Source organism: Xenopus tropicalis, chromosome 7 (assembly GCF_000004195.4).
Source record: "Xenopus tropicalis strain Nigerian chromosome 7, UCB_Xtro_10.0, whole genome shotgun sequence".
Taxonomy (NCBI): Eukaryota; Metazoa; Chordata; class Amphibia; order Anura; family Pipidae; genus Xenopus; species Xenopus tropicalis.
Window position 1 is genome coordinate 69,630,427 of NC_030683.2, and position 21,925 is coordinate 69,652,351.

Here is a 21,925-nt window from a genome sequence, read left to right on the forward strand (position 1 = left end):
CAAGTCAGGTCTGTCAGTCTGCTGCCTTGTGTTACAAGCCACCAGGGCAGAGAATAGAAAGCACAGGCAAGTACTGCTTCTAATAGCGATTATAAATACAAATGACTCAAAAACCATTACAAACTTGTAATAAATGTATATTGCAAAGCTGCTTAGAATTTTGGTTTCTTTTATTAGGCAAAAAATTATATTTGGTGTTGCCTTGTCCTTTAAACAACCAACCTAGTTATACAATTATGTAAGTTAGGAGTCACTTTATGGGCTTTGCCAATAAATGTATTTCCTACAAACATGGCACCTAGTTATTGTATAAAGGCTAAGTTTAAAAAAACAGGTTGTTTCTGCCTGAAAATTGTTCTACTGCTGCCCATAAATGCGAAGGATAAAGATCTCATGCGCAGCAGAATATTTCAATGTTTTAGCATGCTAATAACTAGTAGAAGAATAAAAAGCAATTCAATTAATGCCCGATATTTAAACACTCTAACATCAAATAGTCCCTTCTACCGTGCCCTATTGATGCTAACATGAATCTGCAAAGCAAAATTAACCCGCAATGCGTTTTTTCAATCTACTTTTTGTCCAACACAGCACATCCTCCACACTGTATCCAAGCAACTAGTAGCTAGACAGTCACCGCCCTTCCTCACGTCACACAACCCCCACCCTTTCGGACACAGAGATGAGCTCTACTCCCTTCGACCCCCACCATTGAGAAGTGGAATATTCCGAGCGCTTGGGCCTGTGTGCTTGGTTTGGTATGCACACGCTGTCGGAGTGCACCAACTGCACAAACAACAAAGGGGTGAGTAAGAACGGGGGTAGCAACACAGCGTTTCAGAGGCCTACTATATTTCTCGTGTCTCGGACTGCGAGAGACGCAGTCAGTCACGATTTACCTAAAGCGGCGAACCCTTTAGAAGGCCGTAAAAAGTCCAAGACGTAAGGTGAGATCCTAGTAGCCTTTGGGTAATAAAAACTGGACTAGCTTTGCCGCCTGGTCTTTTGAGGTTCCTTCTTGTACAGGTGGGAGGGGTTGAAATGTCTGCCCCCACCCACTTTGTGTCCCGCCGTCTAGGTAGGTAGGTAGGTAGATAGGTTGGTTGGTAGGTTGACGTGGGTGATTGTGACTTTATTATTGGAAACGGTACTGCTACTTTTTTAAGGTCACTTATTTTAATATGTGTCTGATTCTAAATCTTGTATTGTAATTTTACAATCAGGACAGCAGCCTTGCCAACAGTGCATGTGTATTTCTAGGTGTGAGATTTCGGGGGGGGGGTATAGATTTGTTTTATTGTGTTGGTGAACATAGTAATATGGTAGAAGTAGTAAAGTAAACTTGCATACCTCCCAACATTTCAGAATGAATTGCAGCAAAAAATTTTTGGCCACCCCCCCAGATGCCAAGCCCATTTTGTGGTGTAACCTCTAACTAAACTAACAAAAACTAATATAATGTAGTAGTTATTATACAAATGATAACACCCTGTTGTGCACCTCTATAAAATTTAATATGAGGTGTAGTTCCCCTTTAAAATATATGCTCATTTGATTGAGAAATAAAAAGGATCACAAAGTGGATGATTACTCCACAATGATACCTGGGACCACCATCTACCCTTACTTGGCGGGACTGCATATTTACAAGTCAATATGTTTTAAAGTGGAAGTACACCTCCCATTGAATTCTATAAGTGTTACCATTTATAAAGCTTCTATATCTATACTATATTAGTTCTTGTTTGATTTCTTTAGGTCTATAAATTATATAGATGTAGCCCACTTTAGTGTCAGTGCTGCTACTTGTACTGCTACTTGTTGCCACTTACTATGGGGGAAACAGGTGCAATTCAGTTTAATGTCGTGCCTCCACCCAGGGTAGGTGTAGTGGGACTACAGCTCCCCTCTCTGGAAACTCAATATTATACGGTACTCCTTGACTGGGACTCCACACAACTCCCGGCACTTTGCCCCTCCCTTGGGGTATTTGCTCCCAACCGGGAGTGCTGCTGCTGGCCGACCCACTTGCCCCCACTAGGGGCTTGGCACCTTCCTTTAATGCCTCCCTGTATGATGGGGGAGCTAATGTCTCCTGGGACTTTCCTTCACTGTATGCGAGCGTGGCCTCCCGCACCACCTCCTCAGGTATTTGCTGCTCCCTCTGGGGCACACAATCAGCACCGCTGGGTGCGGATGTCACACAAGGGGCTACGGCCGGGCTGGGCGCAGGCTCACCCCCTCTCCTACTGCTTCTGGGGCAACTGGCGGGGACCCCTCCCTCACCTCCTTGGAAGATACTGGGTTCTCATCCCCTTGAGGGTATCGGTACTGGGGCCTCCTCGTTCTTTGGCTCCGTCCCCTCAGCGTTTGCCACATCCATGACGTCACTGTCCCCCTCCGGGCAGGTAACTATGGGGGCAGTTTCCAGCTTACCCATGCGCAGCTTTGTCATAAGCACCATGGTTGCGCTGGGGCCTCTGCTGAGCCTCTCGTCTCTCAGGGGGCCCATCCAACACCGATGGCCGCATCGTGCTCACCGTCCTCCCGCTGGGTTCAGCACCTGTTAGGCGTCTGCTTCACACTCCCCGCATAATGGCACCATGGTCGGGTCCCCTTGGGATGTGGTCTTCTCTGCGAAGGATCCCAGCCAAACATATCTGAAACCAGCGTCATAAGCAATTCCATTCCCAGGCTTCTCCGGCAGGGAAGCCAGGCTAGCATTGTCACTTCCGGACTTAGCAGACATCTCCCTAGTTGACTTATGTGGGTGCACGTTCGGTGGTTCCTTTCTCACTCAGGCTTACACCACTCTCTCAAGATGGCCGCCTTGACGTCAAGATCAGTAGCACTTTTCACCACTCCTGGTTGGATAAGGTCAGTCTCTGGGGCGGTCACTCTATACACGGTTAGGCACCCCCTCTCCTCGCGCGACTTCCTGGGCATTTTTGGCGCCAACTTACCCTGCAACCTGATTGGTTGGGGGTCTTTTCTCGCTCCTTTTCGCGACAACTCCCTTTAGGATGTGTGTCAGGGTGGCCCAAACTTTAACACGGACGGAAAGGGGGATGCAACGATCGTACTAGACCTCAGTTCCTCTAGGACCCTTTCTACTGAACGACTCTTGCCCGAAATCTCAGCAGTGCCTCCAAATGTAACCAACTTTAGTGTCAGTGCTGCTTCTTGTTGTACTGTTGGGGCTACAGGAGCCCTGAGCCCTGCTTACTATGGGTGAAACAGGTGCAATTCAGTTTAATGGCGTGCCTCTACCCAGGGCAGGTGTAGCGGGACTACAGCTCCCTCCCTGGGAACCTGATATTATACGGTACTCCTTGACTGGGACTCCACACAACTCCCGGCACTTTGCTTACCGGCAAGTATCCGAGACAGTGGGATGGGGAGCAAAAAGCAGGACAGTTGGAACCTATGAACTTGCCATATTATTCATTTTGTTCTTTGCAGGGCAACATGGTGTGGGCCCTAGCGTCAGTCTTGTTTATTTCTTTATTTTCTTATTACTTATTTTGTGCTTACATTTATCATATGCAACATTATTGTCGCACACAAAGTACACTGCTTGGATCTCCCCCACCTGCCAGCTCCATTAAAATTTTACCAGGGTAGACTGTTAGCCTCACTATACTGTGCTTGATGTTGAAATTCAATTATATGCCAAAATACTAGTTATGTTTGTGTTCAGTCTGTCACAGGATTGGGCTACCTTCAAAACCAGTGTGGCTGACATTTCTGCAAGTGATGGATCTACACCTTAGTTCCATTAACAAAGGCTATATAGGTTCATGCAGAGAAGGACACATACAAGTGTGGGTATATTATGCAAATTGTTATGCACAGAATATTATTGAAGCAAATAATACAGGGACAGATTTATTGGCATTATTATTTTAATTCTTTTGCAAGCTAAAGCTCACAATAATTATAAAATAATAACTTGAAATCCCATGCAGGCACAAGGAAACCATACAAACTCCTTGCAGATAGTGGCCAAGCTGTAATTGAACTCAAAACCCCAGCGCTGCAAGGCAAGCCTGCTAGCCACTGACCATGCCATTGGTATGACAAAAAAAAAGAAACTGCCTTTTTTTTTTTTTTATTGGGGTTGGATTGAGATTGCTGAAGCAAAAGATAATGCAGGGACAGATTTATCAACATTACAATTTTAATTCTTTGTCAAGCTCACAATAATAATCAAATGAAAACTTCAAATCAGGTATCTATCATGCTAACAAAATTTGAAAAAAGGCAAATGTCAAATTTTGGCATCTGAAAGCTTAAAATATTGAAGTCACTGAGAGCTGTTCTAGGCAAAATTTAAACTATTTATTTAATTTGAGTTTATTTTGAGCTTGTAAACTCACAAATTTGATGGATTTGAGTTTATTCAATCATTTTGTTACTATTGGGATTTTTAAAGTAGAATAAACCTCTAAAACGTAACAATTTTAATAAATATCCCTGATAGGCTTATGGCACAAGAAGTGTTTGTTTCCTGGTTTTCACAGTGTCAACAAAGTGCCCCAAAATACCTTGCCTTAAATAGTATTGTAATTGTTCCCACCCTTGTTGGTGCACTCGCTTTGTCGCTTGAAAATGTATGTATAGATATTTACACACATCTTTGCAAGACTGTCTGACTGCTGAGAGGGTGGAGGGAGTTGCATAAATATAAATCTATATAAAATGGTATAGCAAAAGGTACAGTCTATAAATTCAGGGTCAAGGAGTATTCAATTAAACAGAAGTGCAGCAACAAGGAAGTAACCATTGCCCCATCATACTGGGTCACAACATACAGCTCAGTCACCAAGCAGAAGTAATTAAGATCTGGATTATATTGACCCATGATTAACTGATTACTTGCAGTTTATCTTAAAACGACTGCAAATTAATAAATTAGCCTTTGGTGATATTTACCATGATTGGGCAGCCCACACAGGGCTGATTCTCTACCTGTGGAAAAATGCAGGCCAGGAATTGGCCCTTTCACCAGCATCAGCCTTCTGCCTTTCCTGCACCCAGAAGCATAAGTATCTTTGGCAGGGTCAAGTACCAGTCCAGATATCTAAATCTGTGCAGATCTCTGCTACAAGCTAAACCCATATTTATTTCCAATGCACAGGTCAGTTATTCTTTTGTTAAAACTTACCCTAGTTGCGATCATGTGCAGTCTTTTTTTTTTTCTTTGTAACTGGGAAATGCGATATACAGCAATTGTAATTGAAGTGATTGTAGAATCCTGAGTAAAATGTGTCAGCACTATATAAATATCATATTATTACAGTGCTTCAGACATTATTTTATTTGGGTAGTTCAGTTTGAAAATCTGATAATCAGATCTGCAGGTGTGCACGTATACCGATCGGCTATTTTTATAAGACCTCCTTTGATCTAGTTGTTATTTGTGATGTCCCTGTGTCTGGGTCTTCGAAGGTTAGGCTGATGTCAGACGAGGGCGTAGGGCGGATATTTTCGGCAACGCTTGCTGAAAATTCCACCCTAAGCTTCCTACATGTGCCTGCACCAGAATGAATGAGATACGCTCGGGTGCAGGCACATGTAGCCTAAATACGCATAAAAACGCGAGAGAATGCAAAGTCTTGCGTTTTTTATCTCATTCATTCAGGTGCAGGAACATGTAGGAGGCGTAGGGTGGAATTTTCAGCAAACGCTTTTCCGCTTGCCGAAAATACCGCCCTACGCCTTGTCTGACATCAGCCTAAGATCTAGAGTATTCTAGGTTGCTGTTTTTTGGCGGGTGGAAATGTACACCTGATCTTAATAATTCGTTCGTTCTTTCATTCAGTTCAGTGCTTTTTCTGGCCAAAATCTGTCTGTCACCGCTAGTGGCAGATGTATTCTATTCAAATAAATGACAAGCACCTCTGTGACTGAAAAATGCTCTTAAAAAGTACAACAAATTGTCTAAAGTCCACTTTTGTGAATTTTCTTTTGGGTGTAAAATAGCCTGGATTTTAGTAAAAAAAAAAAAAACGAAGTTACATGGCTGTAATTACTACTAGCTCCACCTATATTCTCATTAATAAATGATCCATTACAGTATAAAAGCCTTATGTTGTTAACACCAAGGGGCTGATTTACTAACCCACGAATCCGACCCGAATTGGAAAAGTTCCGACTTGAAAACGAATATTTTGCGACTTTTTCGTACGTTTTGCGATTTTTTCGGATTCTGTACGAATTTTTCGGATCCAATACGATTTTTGCGTAAAAACGCGAGTTTTTCGTATCCATTACGAAAGTTGCGTAAAAAGTTGCGCATTTTGCGTAGCGTTAAAACTTACGCGAAAAGTTGCGCATTTTTCGCGTAAGTTTTAACGCTACGCAAAATGCGCAACTTTTTACGCAACTTTCGTAATGGATAGGAAAACTCGCGTTTTTACGCAAAAATCGTATTGGATCCGAAAAATTCGTAAAGAATCCGAAAAAATCGCAAAGTACCGATCATTACGAAAAAAACGCAATCGGACTCCATTCGACCCGTTCGTGGGTAAGTAAATCAGCCCCCAACTGTTGCATTTTTCAGGGACAGGTCTTTTGTGTAAATAAATTATATACCATAAATATATTCCACAAATTTCTCTGCATTCGTGCCTTCTGCTCGTTCCGGCAGGCCCAAGATGCGAATGTTGTTTCACTGCAGGTGACTTTCAGGGTTGTCCGCTTTGGCTTCTAGCAGTGTTATTTGTTTTTCAGTATGATTGGTGGTGATTGCATTAAGAACTTCTGTTAAAGATGATTCAGGGGAAGTTTGTGAAACTGCTGAGGTTGCGGGTGAGTCTCAGCCCTCCCCATCAGGTACCTGTGCTGTTGTCCCATTGGGTGCAGGAGACGTACCTCTGGGGGGTCGTTTTGGCAGTGGGTCTCTGGCAAATTGTGCAAGTTTCTTTGTTACTGCATCTGCCTTTCGTGTCTTCTCTGGCAGGTCTGCAGGCATTGAGTTAAAGTCGGCACCATCTTGCGTCTGCATAGTTTGTGGGGAGAGAGTTCCTTTTGACGCATGGTCCTGGGTGGCCATTTGGAGAGAATAAGTAACCGGGAGAACTACAGGATAGTTTGCCCTCTAACTTTGTTGCTTATCCATTCTCCATGCGGCCACGCCCTCATGTTCATGTTATATTTTAGTTGCAATTATTGATGCTATAAAAATAATGCATACATTAACATATAACACCCAAATGAAAATTGTTTATTCTGCTTTATACTGCATCATCTGCAAAAACCTTGCTGCAGCATTATCTCTAAATAAGACAAGATCACTGCTGACTTTACAGACAGAGGACAGTTGGTTGTTTTGCAGTCATTTTATTTTTTGTTAAAGTATTAAATTATTAGCATTACAGTCTCAAAGGCACCTTCTTTCACAAGAATGTTGAGCATAGAAGAAATACTCATTTATATGCAAGCTCTGATACACTGACATTTGCTCTAAACCTAGAGTGTCTTATTTTCTGGTGTTATTATTTAGCACATCACAGAACATTATTCCTTAGGGTGGTGCTGTATATTTGACAAATTCCAGTACTGTAATTCATAGAGGTGCAATCTTACAGTCAAACTAAATCTAGATGATTGATGCACTTTGCTGGAAAAAATCAAAACAATTTTAGATCTTTTTATGTTAGAAATGCTTTTATATTTTGTTAAAGAACATGGCTCAAAATCGTTTTTCTGATCTTTTCTGCAAAAACATTGCTTGTGGACATGTGTTGGCAGCAGATGAGTCTTTGCATGGCTAACATATATATACATATATACAGTTATGTGAAAAAAATTAGGACACGCCATTAAATATTCAGTTCTTTATTAAGAAATGTTCACATATTGATGTCTAATCTTGTTTTTATTTATCTCGATTTAATTGCAGGTAAACAAAAATTAACCTTGATTTACTCAAAATTAAAACAAAAGATCAACAAAAATGTGTATTCTAACTGAAGAAAAAGTTAGGACACCCTACCCCCTAATAGTTAGTGTTACCCCCTTGGCTAAAATAACTGAAGTGAGATTCTTCTTTTAGCCATCTACCAGTCTTTGACTGATCTGAGGAAAATATGTCCCGCTCCTCAATGCAGAATTCTTTCAGCTGTGAGATGTTTGAGGGGTTTCTTGCATGTACAGTCCATTTCAAGTCACCCCACAGCAACTCAATGGGATTATGATCTGGGCTTTGATTTGGCCACTCCAGGACTCTCCATTTATTAGTTTTCAGTAGGGATGTTACAAATCCATTTTTTTTTTATTCAGCCGAACCCCTGAATCCTTCATAAAGGATTCGGGTGAATCCTGATTATGCTAATTAGGTTTCAGCTTCAGTGTTTACGTGACACAAAGTCATGTGATTTTTCCGATTCGGTTCGGTCTGGAGCATGGATTTGGTCAAATCCTGCCAGAAAAAGCAAGAACCTTGCCCGAATCCCGAACCAAGTCCTAGATTTGGTGCATCCCTTGTTTTCAGCCATTGTCGTTTTAGGCCATTGTCGTGTTGCAGGGTCCAGTTCCACTTCGTCTTTAATTTTCTTAGAGATGGTCTCACATGTTTCTCAAGCACGCTCTGATACACAGTAGAACTCATGGTGGATTCTGTGATGGTGAGATGGCCAAGGTCCTGCTGCAGCAAAGCATCCCCAAAGCATGACACTACCACCATGCTTCACAGTTGGCATGAGGTTCTTTTCCTGGAATGCTATATTTGGTTTACACCAAACATGTCCTCTGTTCTGGTGTCCAAATAATTCAATTTTTGACTCATCTTTCCAAAGAACATTATTCCAAAAGTCCTGGTATTTGCGTGCATTCTCTCTGGCAAACTTCAGTCTGGCCTTGATGTTTCTCTTGGAGAGCAAAGGTTTCCTCCTTGCACACTCTCATTGGAGAAGCATACACTTTCACATCAACAGTAGCAAGAGCCTGCTGTAGGTCCCGTGATGACATTTTAGGGTTTTTGTAGACTTCTTTTAGCATCTTGCAGTCTGCTGTCAGGGTGAACTTGCTTGGATGGCCAGACCTGGGCATGTTGGCAGTTGTTTTGAAAGTCCTCCGCTTATAGGCAATTTTCCGGACAGTGGAATGGCTGATGTCCAATTCTTTTGAGATCTTTTTAAATCCCTTACCAGACTTATAGTAATCTTTTCGAAGGCCTTCTGTTCTGAAGACAGCTCTTTTGTTTTTTTGTTTTTTGAAACTTTATTTTATTTTAATATTTTTTTTTAAAGCAAAGAAAATAAACCAAAGTACAATAAAGCAAATTACAGCATATTTTCTCTAATTTTTCTCTAATTTAGTCAGCATGATTATGCATTAACTATAAGCTATAGATACCCAGGTCATTTCTATGTGGCCAAGTGATTGGATCTATAAATATGCAGGAATCCTGTTATGCAGATGGGCTATTCTGTATTCAAAGTTTCTGTTGCTTTCAATTTTTTTGTAAATTTCTTCCCATAATGGGAGGGCTGGTGTTAGTAAGTTTCTGCTGTGGCTTGGAGAGTTCAGTGATGGGTTTGCCACACGCATAGAGGTCATCCTCACGCAAATTTTGTGTGTACAATTTGCGCAGCAGTGCAAAATTTGTGTTTAGAGGCACAAAATAACCATTTGCAAAAAATATGCACTGCATGATCATTATAAAAGACCCCCACTGTGATAACAAATATATTTGTTTTGGCCATACAAAGAGTGTTAATATTATCATTTATTAGGTATTAGTGTAATGGATCTTGGATGGTGAAGAAGAATCACTTGTGGATGAATCACTCTCCTTCACCTCAATGAGATATCATTGCAACTTACTGTATGGATGAATCACTCTCCTTCACCTTAAGGAGATATCATTGCAACTTATGTGTATTAAAAAACTGTATGCATAAAAAAACTGTTTAGAATACCACATATATATTCCTCAATAGAAACAAGAAACTTCAGTTTGTCATTTGGTATTCTAGTCTACATGTATATCCAAAATACTTCCATATGATCCAATGATCTATTAAAGGAGAATGAAAGCCCAAAATGTTAGGCACCCCAAGTCACTTAAATCGTTTACCTTGTGCCCTTGTTAAGAGAAAACTGCACCAGCCCGGGATACCTGCTAGTGCTTCCTTTCATGTTGGTGCGCTGAGCATGCGCATTAGAGTGAAAAGTTGGCTTTTTACTCTAATGCGCATGCGCCGGCCCATGGAATTCGCCGCGGAAGAAGGAAGTGCTCTCTACAGGTACCCCAGGTAAGTGCGGTTTTCTTCTAACAGGGGCACCAGTCCGGGGTACAAGGTAAGCAATTTATGTCACTTGGGGGTGCCTAACATTTTGCCACCCCCAAGTGACTTAGCCTTTCCTTCTCCTTTAAGGTCCCAATTTTACCTTGTCTATACCCTGGAATTTTATATAATCAGAATCCCCTTTCATGGACTTCCGATATACAGGTATGGGACCTGTTACCCAGAATGCTCGGGACCTGGGGTTTTTCAGATAAGGGGTATTTCTGTAATTTGGATATCCATATTTTTAGTCTACTGAAAAATAATTTAAACATTAATCAAATCCAATAGGAATGTTTTGTCTACAATAAAGACAAAAACTGTCTGTGAATTTTGTGGTCACAGCCCTTAATTGCACCCCCACTTTTAAACCAATAATGGTTTAAAATTTAGTGGTGAGCACAACTTTCCCTTTTTTCTATAGTTTCTACAGAAGCCATGGCCAGCTCCATTTTGTACTGCCACCCTTCCCAGCTACAGCCAGGTGATCCCATTGGTGACTAATGGTTGCATTTAGGGGTTTTAACCTTAAAAGCAAGCGAGTGGCAGGTAAAGCTCAGTCCCTTTGAAATATGTAACATGAAGTAATGGAATTCTTTATGAATCAGATAAAAGTGAGTGTAGGACTGGCCAGACTGGAATAACTTTGACATACCTGGCCAGTTTGTATTATATTGCAGTATATCCCTGTTTTGTTTAAAGGAGAATGCAAGTCAAAATTTAAATAGCATACTGCCAAATAGTCCTCCTATTGTTTAGTAAAAATGCCACACTTTTGGCTCACCTAATCAAATTTTTACTCAGTAACACTTACTTCACATTTTCTAGAACAGGCAGCCATCTCTAAAAAGGTATTCTCCCTTCCTTTCCCTCTTTGCTTCATACTGCACATGTGTAGCTGCATGTGTAGCTCAGAACAGCAGACAGGATCAAGTAACACACATGCTCAGAGAACAGGAAGGCTGCCGCTGGCAGCCTACAGGAAGGGAAGAGAGATTTCAGTGATGTCACTGTAGTCTTCACACTGCTGTAGGCTGCCAGCACCATATCTCAGAGAAGCAAGCAGGGATCTGGGAATTTAGATATGCAGTAAATAATTAAAAATAATGCCTTTAGACTTACTTTTAATTTATATTAACCTTTCATTGTCCTTTAAAGGGGAGGGCAACTCTTGGTAGCTTAATGCACTGTAAAAAAAATTGCCTAAGACAGTTCCTATTGACTAATAAATGACCTTGCAAGCTTTTGGAAGCTGAGGTTCAGGTTCATTGGGAGTTGTTTTTCACATTTTTCATGTTTTCCACTTCTTAAAGGAACAGTAACACCAAAAAATGAAAGTGTTTTAAAGTGATTGAAATATAACGTACTGTGGCCCTGCACTGGTAAAACAGGGGTGTTTGCTTCAGGAACACTACTATAGTTTATATAAATAAGCTGCTGTGTAGCCCCGGGGGCAGCCATTAAAGCTGGAAAAAAGGAGAAAAGGCACAGATTACATAGCAGATAACAGATAAAACACCATTGTATTCTACAGGGTTTATCTGTTAGCTGCTATATAACCTGTGCCTTTTCTTCTTTTGAATGGCTGCCCCATGGCTACACACCAGGGTTTATATAAACTCTAGTAATGTTTCTGAAGCAAACACAAAACTTTTACCAATGCAGTGCGGCAGTACATTTTAGTTTAATTTCTTTAAAATATATACATTTTTGGTGTTACTGTTCCTTTAACCTCTTTTTAAAGTCATGATTTTTAAAGTAATAACACTTGAATCACGCAAAAAAAAAAAACAAATGCAGGTACATTGAAAAGTAAACCCTCTGTGCCTTGGTTACATTCTTGTAGAGTTGTCTCTACAACATAATCTTAAAGAAGATGATTTTATTATCACTTCCCTAAATACTCACTCACTTCTCAAATGCCAGAGATGAATTCTGTTTTATAGGTTATTACCAGAAAAGAGAGTCTCTCCTAGTAGGTTCCTGCACTATGTGAAATAAGTAGTAGTCACTTAGCATATTTACAACCCTACTAGCTTTTTCTGACTTAATATTATTTCAATTAATGTCTGGTTAATTGAAATCACCAGTAATAACAACTTAACCTAGTTGTGTAGGTTAAGTTGGTTAGAGCTGGGCTTAATTTTCCTCACTTACACTGAGTGGATTGTAGCATACACCATTGAGAATTTTCTTTGTAACCTTTTGCCCAGATGAAATCCCTACCCAAAAGCATTCCACACCCTCTCCAGTGCTATACCTGGTAATTTTTTTAAGTGCATGGCTTTAATTCTGATTTACATAAACCCCTCCTGAGAAAGGAGTGCCAATTTAAATTTACTGCCCTGTCACATGTTTTATCCCACCAGGTTTCAGCGATACCAATTATATCATAATTTTTTATATATACAGTCAACTCTAGCTCTCCCATTTAACCTGATAAATTCTGTGCATTTGCTAGCAGTGGTTACAACCTTTCCCTCTGTTGTTTACGTTACTCGCTTGAGAGTTAGATAATAATTATAATTATAGTTATAAGGTGGCCATTTATATTACAGTTATGGGATCCCTTATCTGGAAACCCATTATCCAGAAAGTTCCAAATTACGGAAAGGCCATCTCCCGTAGACTCCTTTATAAGCAAATAATTCTAATTTTTAAAAATGATTTTCTTTTTCAAATTTTTCTTATTCTAACTAAGATACAATTAATCCTGATTGGAGGCAAAACAATCCTATTGGGTTTATTCAATAGTTACATAGGGTTGAAAAAAGACCAGAGTCCATCAAGTTCAACCCTTTCAAGTAAACCCAGCACACACAACCTATACTTGCTAGAGTGTTCACATTTTGAGCCTGTCCCAAGCACATGAAACAGGGGCCAAAAGAAGATGACACACTGGCCCCAACAATTGCTAACACATAACACATTGGTCAAAGCATTTCTGACACATCAGTTAAAGTCAGTAGAGGTAAAATTGCATGCAAATGTTTATTTAATAATTTACTATACTGAGACGAGTACCTTGCTTAAGGCTAATGCCACACATAGCGTATGGCGTATATTTTCGGCAAGCTGAAAAACGCTTGCCAAAAATATGCGGCATATGCTCCTACCTGTGCCTGCACCCGAATGAATGAAATACGCTTGGATGCAGGCACATGTAGCCGAAATACGCATAAAAATGCAAGACTTTGCATTCTCTCGCGTTTTTATGTGGATATCGGCTACATGTGCCTGCACCAAAGAGTATTCCATTCATTTGGGTGCAGGCACAGGTATGGTGCATTTTCGCAAGTGTTTTTTAGCTTGCCGAAAATATACGCCATATGCCTGGTGTGGCATTAGCCTAAAGAGCAAACCTAATAGGGACTGGTAGTGTAGGATGTAGGATGATGAGGCAGTTAGCTTGGTACCAGTAAGAAAGTCAAGTGTGGGGAAGAGGAAAAGGGATGTGCATCCCAAAAGAAGTGTAAACTCAGGAATGGCAGTTCTAAATGGTGCTCACCTTTTTAACAGCCAGAAGACCAGCTTCTATAGTTCTGTCTGGAGGAGACCAAGGCTAGACCTAGGAAGATGATTATTATAAAGATGGAATTTTTCGAAAAACAGATGGGTTTATCTGTTTTCTTGATCGTAACAACTGAACACCCTCTGGTTTCACTGTCAAGGTTAAGCATGTGGTTGATCAGCTGTCTTAACTACATATTGGTACCAATGACACCATTAACAGTAGATGAAGGGCCGTAAACTTAGAGTTCAGGGATTTAATGAAAGGTCCCCCAATGTTGCCTGTACCATGTATTGATTAGAATTATCATGCTTCCTAAACCTTGCATCAGCATTTTACCAGGTAATGTTGCAAGGGCACATGACAAACTACTATGAAGTTTACTTGGCACACAGTATTCTAGTTCCTGCTGGAACTGAGAAATTCAAGAGGGAGTGAAAAATTCCAATTGTGCCTTGACTGGAATCAAACCCAGAACACCAGCTCTTGAAGGGAGCACCACTAACCAATGTGCCATTGTGCTTTCTCATAAAATAGTAATGTTTTTTGAGATGATGAATAACATGATCTGCAAGAGGTTTTTAAAGGAACAGTAATACCAAAAAATGAAAGTGTATAAACGTAACTAAAATATAATGTGCTGCTGCCCTGCACTAGTAAAAGTTGTGTGTTTACTTCAGAAAGTCTACTATAATTTATATAAATAAGCAGCTATGTAGCCATGGAGGCAGCAATTCAAAGGAGAAAAGGCACAGGCACATAGCAGATAACAGATAAAACACTATTGTATTCTACAGAGCTTATCTGTTATCTGCTATGTAACCTGTGCCTTTTCTCCTTTTTTCCAGCTTGAATGGCTGCCCCCGTGGCTACACAGCAGCTTATTATATAAATTATAGTAGTGTTACTGTAGCAAACACACCAGTTTTACCAGTGCAGGGCAACTTTACTTTACTTTAAAGCTCTTTCATTTTTTGGTGTTACTGTTCCTTTAAGGCTATTGTCACAAATAGCATTTTATCTGCTGTCAGTGCACACACAGAATTCATTTGGGCACTAACATTTACTTTTCTGCTTTCATGCAGATGCTGGGCCTGTTAATGCATATTTAAGAGAGGGTGGAAGGCAGCAGAACTGTGTTTTCTTCACAACCAGTGTATGACTACAACAACTAATGAAAGGTGAATATTAAAAATGACATGGCAAATTTAGACTTCATTGCATTTCATGATGCAAATTTACAGTGGAATGCATAAAGGTATGTAGCATGAATGACTCACTGTTCCTGAACGCTGCCCAATGGATGTACAATTTGACAGACTGATGAATGGACAACTGATAGATAATGAGTGGAAAATTGCAGATGCCAGTAACTAGTTAAGGGAGCCCCTTTTGCTTACTCTATGCCACTGGCTCACAAGTCTTGACTTTGTAGGCCTAACTAATCCTGCCTTTGATTATTAGTGAGTGGACCAGAAATAAGAAAGAGGGAAAATCATAAATTAGTTTTACCAAAGAATATTTTTACAAGAGATTGTCTTGCAGTTAAAATAATTCCCCCAATGCATGTGTAGATTCATACTTAGCCTGCTCAATACGCCCACTATTTATTTTACTGGACAGTAACAAAGTGCTGGTAAATAAATGAAGCTGAAGGCATGTTATGCCTAAACTAATGTCAATAAACTACATTGTAGATGGTTAAAACAATGAATTTATTCAAGCCCAAATTAAAAATCTACTAATGAATAAAAATCCAAAGTGCTGAGCACAGAGTCAGGCTGTATTTTTTTCCCCACAATAATGCATTCTGCTCTAAAAATGCTGTGCTTAGTACTCATTCAAATTAGTATGCAAGAACAGCCAACTCCATTGTGCCCATACACAACACCAGTGCCAAAAAAAAGGGGGGCTTAATTTAATACAGCAGCTTGCCTACACCAACAGTACTGATATCTCTATCCTAGCTCTTGACTCACTTAATGTGTTAAACGCAAGCTTGACGTCAGAGTCTTGCAAGGTTTGTGACGTACGCATTAGCAGTCTGGAAGGAGTAGCTGTGGGACTTTTAAACTGTGATCTAGGACTAGGGCTGTCTTAAAGGAGAAGGAAAGGCTAATAAAGAGTTAATCTCAAGCTGCAGGCATACCTTCAGTTGTCTCAATAGTGCCCTTAAGTCTCCCCATATTTCACCTGTTCAGAAGATCTGCCCAACAGGAAGAAAAAACGCTGAGCTGGGTAGAGAAGATTCCCATAATGCAATGCTCTTCCCCAGACTTGAGGACTTAGAACTGAGGCGGCGCATGCGCAGAAACAGGAAGCTCCCCCTAGCGTCGACAGCAGCATGAGACACAGGCAAAAGGGGACACAAGCGGCGGTGCTGGTAGGGGGGAGAGGCACGGGGGGAAACGAGCGGGCCAGTGGTGCTGACAGGGGGAGGGAAACGAGCGGGCCGGCGGTGCTGACAGGGGGGAGGGAGACGAGCAGGCCGGCGGTGCTGACGGGGGAGGGAAACGAGCGGGCCGGCGGTGCTGACAGGGGGAGGGAAACGAGCAGGCCGGCGGTGCTGAAAGGGGGGAGGGAAACGAGCGGGCCGGCGGTGCTGACAGGAGGGAGGGAAACGAGCAGGCCGGTGGTGCTGACAGGGGGGAGAGGCACGGGGGATGCAGCTCCAGACAGTGAGGCACAGTGAACTTAGAAGCCGGCGGCGGCCATTTTAAAGATGGCGGCGCCGTTCATTGAAACAAGCATGTAGTTCTAGTAAGTGTATCTCTGTAAATCTTTCATTAGGCAAGCCAGGAATATAGCGTTTTTACTCAGCAATAGTAGTACAGGTATGGGATCCCTTATCCAGAAACCCGTTATCCAGAAAGCTCTGAATTACGAAAAGCCCATCTCCCATAGACTCAATTTTAATCAAATAACTCAGAATTTTAAAACTGATTTCCTTTTTCTCTGTAATAATAAAATAGTACCTTGTACTTTAACCTAACTAACATATAAATAATCCTTACTGGATGCAAAACAATCCTATTCGGTTTAATTAATGTTTTATTGATTTTTTGTAGACTTAAGGTAAGGCCCCTTATCCGGAATACCCTTGGTCCCGTGCATTCTGGATAAGGGGTCCTATACCTGTACTATTTAATAGTGTGCTTCATAAAATGTGACTTTCCTTCTCCTTTAAGAAAATTGTGATTGTTCCAGGACTGCTGGGTGGTATGTAAGTCTGTCAAACCTCAGTAGGTGCAGGTGAATTATTTTATGTTATACTTGTCCCCATGTGTACATGTCTGTCTCCTACTGTTAGGGCAGGGTTTCTATCTATATCACTCAAGATTAGATCAAGTGTCAGCATGTTACCTTTCATTAAATGATGCTAATGTGATTGATAACCTCAATCTGTTGCCATTCGCCCTGTGTTTAGTGAGCATCTGCATGTAATTGCTCAAATGGGGAGGATTGTAATTCAAAAATGTTCATTTTAAGAAATCCCCAATGTGTATGCAGTGACATGTCTGTCAGTGTTTACTAAAAATGGAATGAATTGGGGGGGCGTGTCTAGCCGCGCATGGAGTAGGACGCAGAAAGGAGAGCTCCGGGCCCAGATCCTGATATTGCCCCTTATATCTTACCCGAACCCGATCGTTTTTCCCCCAAACGGGTGCGCAACATCCGGCACTCACCCCAGGGAAGCGGTATTGGGAAGAACAAAGCAGCGCCACTGTGATCCAGACAGACGGTTCCAGCACCTGCGCCATCCCAAGATGGCGGCGCGACTCTAAGCATGGCATGGGGAGACACAGAGGAGGAAACCGCCACTTCACAAATGCACAAGGTGATTTCCAATGCTGCTAAAACTTTAAGCAAATATGCCTGACAGCCACAAGAAGCCCCGCACGTGCAAAAAAACACCTGCATAGAAGCTACACAGCCAGCCCTGACGAGGCCCCCCTCCTCTCCCCCAACCAACACTTATGAGCCATCTTTGGGAGAAATAGCTAACCTACTCCACGCTAACCACGCCACAGTACTCAACAGACTGGATGAGCTCAAACTAGACTTTAATATCATAAAACTGGATGTACAAAACTTAAGGGAGCGCACACACGAAACAGAAAGGCGCTTATCTGACCTAGAGGACAGAACGCAGCCTCTCCAGAATATAATAGATGAACATACTAGCAAAATAGCGGCCCTCCAAGCAAAAACAGATGATCTGGAAAACCGCTTACGGCGGAACAATATCCGCATCGTGGGCATTCCTGAACGAGCAGAGGGCAGACAAGTTGAACCCTTTATTGAGAACTGGCTAACTCAAACATTTGGCAAAGAGACATTTTCCCAATGCTTCATAATGGAAAGGGCCCATAGGATCCCTAGCAGAGCCCCACCACCAGGAGCACAACTGCGCCCTATCATTGCCCGGCTTCTAAATTACAAAGACCGGGACAAAATACTGCAGAAAGCCAGGGTCAAGGGCCCAATACAATATGAAAACCACAATGTATCCATATTCCCAGACTTCTCTATGGAAGTTCGTGATCAATGCCTTAAGTTCATAACTGTCAAAGAGAAGCTTAGGAAACTGCAGCTCCCGTACTCAATGACTTTTCCAGCTCGCCTGAGACTGATAAAAGACGACAAAGCACACTTCTTCACCTCCCCTGATGAAACAATAAAATGGCTAGAAACACTGGCGGGCCTTCCTCCTCCCCCCCGATCTCCCTGACACCCCCCAGGTGGGCAACGCTCCCCTTAAAACAACAAGGCGAAGCACCCAAAGGGAACTACCACCACTGTATCTACTTGAGCCCGGCAAGAGACCACCAAAGGTCCCCTCCCGGAGACCCAAACAACAATACACAAAACCTAAGCAAAATAGTTTCAAGCCACCTAGAACCGAGGAACTGAAACTGAAGTTCAGTTCCCCCCTCCTTCACTATCGTTAACTCGTTTAACAGTTATGGGAACAAAGCTTGCTCAAGTTGGGAAAGAGCAAGCAGGGTGGGCTGACCTACTATGGCACCTTGAACACTTTGAAAAACTACTGTTGTCTCCTTGCATCCCTCTCCTTCACCTGCTGACTCATAAGACCTACCTCACTGCCACAGGGATTCCACTAAAACCCTAACCATGGCAGAAATTAAACTACTATCATGGAATGTACGCGGACTGGGCGACCCAATAAAAAGAGGCCTAGTATTCAAAACCATCAGACGCTCCAAACCCCATCTAATACAACTACAAGAAACGCACATAGACAAAAGTAAACTGAGAATATTGCACAAACCATGACTGGGAGCCCACTACCAATCAACATATTCCTCTTATGCTAGAGGGGTCGCAATTCTGGTTTCAAGGAACTGTCCCTTCACACTAACCAAGATAATAACCGACCCAGAAGGACGCTACATCATAGTACACTGCAGCCTACAGGACAAACAATATACCATCATTAACGCATATATACCACCTCCCTTTACAATGACTCCATTGCTTTCCCAAATTATGGACAAAATTCTCCTCACCCCATTATTATTTATGGGAGACTTCAATGCAGTGATGTCCAACCCCGACGACAGACTACACCCCAGCACCAGACCTCCGCTCTATCCAACCGGGCCTCAACTTTCAACCTCCAGGACTTATGGAGAATAAAACACCCGGGAGAAAGAAGATTCACCTGCTTCTCCCACAACACAATGTCACGCATTTACCTAGCATTCGGATCCCAGGAAATTGTAACACAAACCACTGAAGTGGAAATACTTCCAGGAGGCATCTCGGATCATTCCCCCCTGATGTTAACAATAGAAGTCGATCCCAGAGCTTCAGATAAAATCTGGAGGCTGAACAGCTTCTGGTTTCAACAAAAAAAAAAAATGACTTAAACAACTGAAGGAGAACGAAAAATCTTTACAGAAATCAACTCCAACTCTAGTACCCCACAAACTGTCTGGGACACCCACAAGGCATACACTCGTGGCCTCTACACTCAACAAATAAAAACCTTTAACAGAAACACCCAACAAGAAATAACAGCCCTGGAAAACATGGTCACCAAAGCATAAGAGGAATTCTCGCAATCCCCCTCCCCACGAACGAAACAAGACTTGCTTGCAGCCCAAAACACCTTACAAACAATCCAAACAAAACAGGTTAAAGGAGAAGGAAAGGCTAGTAAAGAGTTAATCTCAAAATGCAGGCATACCTTTAGTTGTCTCAATAGTGCCCTTAAGTCTCCCCATATTTCTCCCATTCAGAAGATCTGAAGCCAAACAGTTATAAAAAACGCAGAGCTGGGTAGAGAAGATTCCCATAATGCCTCGCTCCTGCCCAGACTTGGCGACTTGGGACTGTAGGCGGCGCATGCGCACCCCCCTAGCATCCGGTTGCCATGGCGTGTATGCAGCCAAGTGTATGCATGCGTGTATGCAGCAGCACAGAAGAACAGACAGCCGGCAAGCAGGTGCTGGTGGGGGGAGAGGCAAGGTGGGGAGAGGCAGGGGGGGAGAGGCAAGCGGCGAGGGGGGTGCTGACAAAACGAAGCGAGCGGGTGGTGTGTGGCAGCCGGCAAGCAGGTGCTGGTGGGGGGGAGAGGCAAAGGGGGAGCGGACCGGAGAGAGCAATCGTACGGGGGGGGGGGGGGATGGTGCTGACAAAACGAAGCGAGCGGGTGGTGTGTGGCAGCCGGCAAGCAGGTTCTGGTGGGGGGAGAGGCAAAGGAGAGAGAGATTGAGGGGGGGTGCTGAGAGACAAAATGGCGGCGCCGTTCACTGAAACAAGTATGTAGAATGTAGCAGGTGTATCTCTGTAAATCTTTCATTAGGCAAGCCAGAATTATAGCGTTTTTACACAGCAATAGTAGTACTATTTAATAGTGTGCTTCATAGATTTTGACTTTCCTTGTCCTTTAAAAAATCGCAGCTAAACCTCAAAGCCAACGTCTTTTCCACAGGAGACAAAAACAGCAAACTCCTGGCACTACTTTCCAGAGAAATATCTCCCCTCACCAACATTCCGGCAATTATAAATGAGAACCACTTAACCATCTCCACTCCTTCAGAAATCAACAAAGTATTCAAGAACTACTACCAAAAACTTTATACATCCCGCTTGACCCAAACAGAAACTGAAGTACTAACATATATAAGGGTAATTCCTCTCCCATCCCTGGACATACAGGACAGACTCCTATTGGATAGACACATCACCGAAACAGAACTAATCGAAGCCATCTCATCTCTTACCAAAGGAAAGACTCCTGACCGCCACCCAAAATGTTTCTCTATTTGTAGATTGTAAGCTCTTTTGGGCAGGGCCCTCTTCACCTCTTGTATTGGTTATTGATTGCTTTATATGTTACTCTGTATGTCCAATGTATAAAACCCACTTATTGTACAGCGCTGCGGAATATGTTAGCGCTTTATAAATAAATGTTAATAATAATATTATATAGCTACTAAACTAGTAAATGTCTGGTGGTGGGCCTCCCCATCCATTGACAATGCAGCCACTATACTGGAAGCCCAGCTGGCTAACTCACTGGTATTCAAAAAACACACCCCTCTGGCACAATCCACATCTCCCTCACTTATTAACAATAAATATTATTAACAATTCTACGCATTACTCAACAAACCGGGCAACCCCATACTTCCCAAACTCTATGACGAATGGAAGAAAGATATCCCCCACCTAACACCCGAAATGTGGATAGAGACTCTAGAAACTTACAACACAACCCTAATCAGCTCCATAGACAAGATGATCCAATTCAGATTCCTGCATAGAACCTATCTCACCCCTCATAGACTCCACCTAATCAATGCAAAAATCCCCGACATCTGCCCAAAATGCTCCCAGTCCCCGGCTGACTATATACACATGATGTGGGACTGTCCCACAATAAAAAAAATTCTGGATCAAATTAACTGAAATTAGCCACGTGCTGGCATTTATAATACCTCTAGACCCACTCTCACTGTTACTAAATCAACTGGAGAACACAACCCCATCCCCAGCCGAAAGAACTGCTTTTTCTTTATACAAGCCAAGAGATTCATAACCCTTAAAGGAACAGTAACACCAAAAAATTAAAGTGTATAAAAATAAT

At 42.1% G+C, this 21,925-nt stretch overlaps 1 protein-coding gene across 10 annotated transcripts in view; it reads left to right on the forward strand.

The window, feature by feature from the left end:
- The first annotated feature begins 631 nt into the window (after positions 1 to 631).
- snx19 (sorting nexin 19) overlaps positions 632 to 21,925 on the forward strand; it is a 40,872-nt gene continuing 19,578 nt past the window's right edge. For 6 of the 10 annotated variants that reach the window (XR_001924907.2, XR_001171228.3, XR_001171230.3 and 3 more), the window contains exon 1: positions 632 to 805. Coding sequence is in view for 1 of the 10 variants with exons in the window: in XM_012966925.3 (XP_012822379.1) it covers positions 761 to 805 (45 nt within the window). In the remaining 9 variants the exon portion in view is untranslated. The other 4 variants (XM_018095855.2, XM_012966926.3, XM_018095856.2 and 1 more) reach the window with 4 other exon arrangements.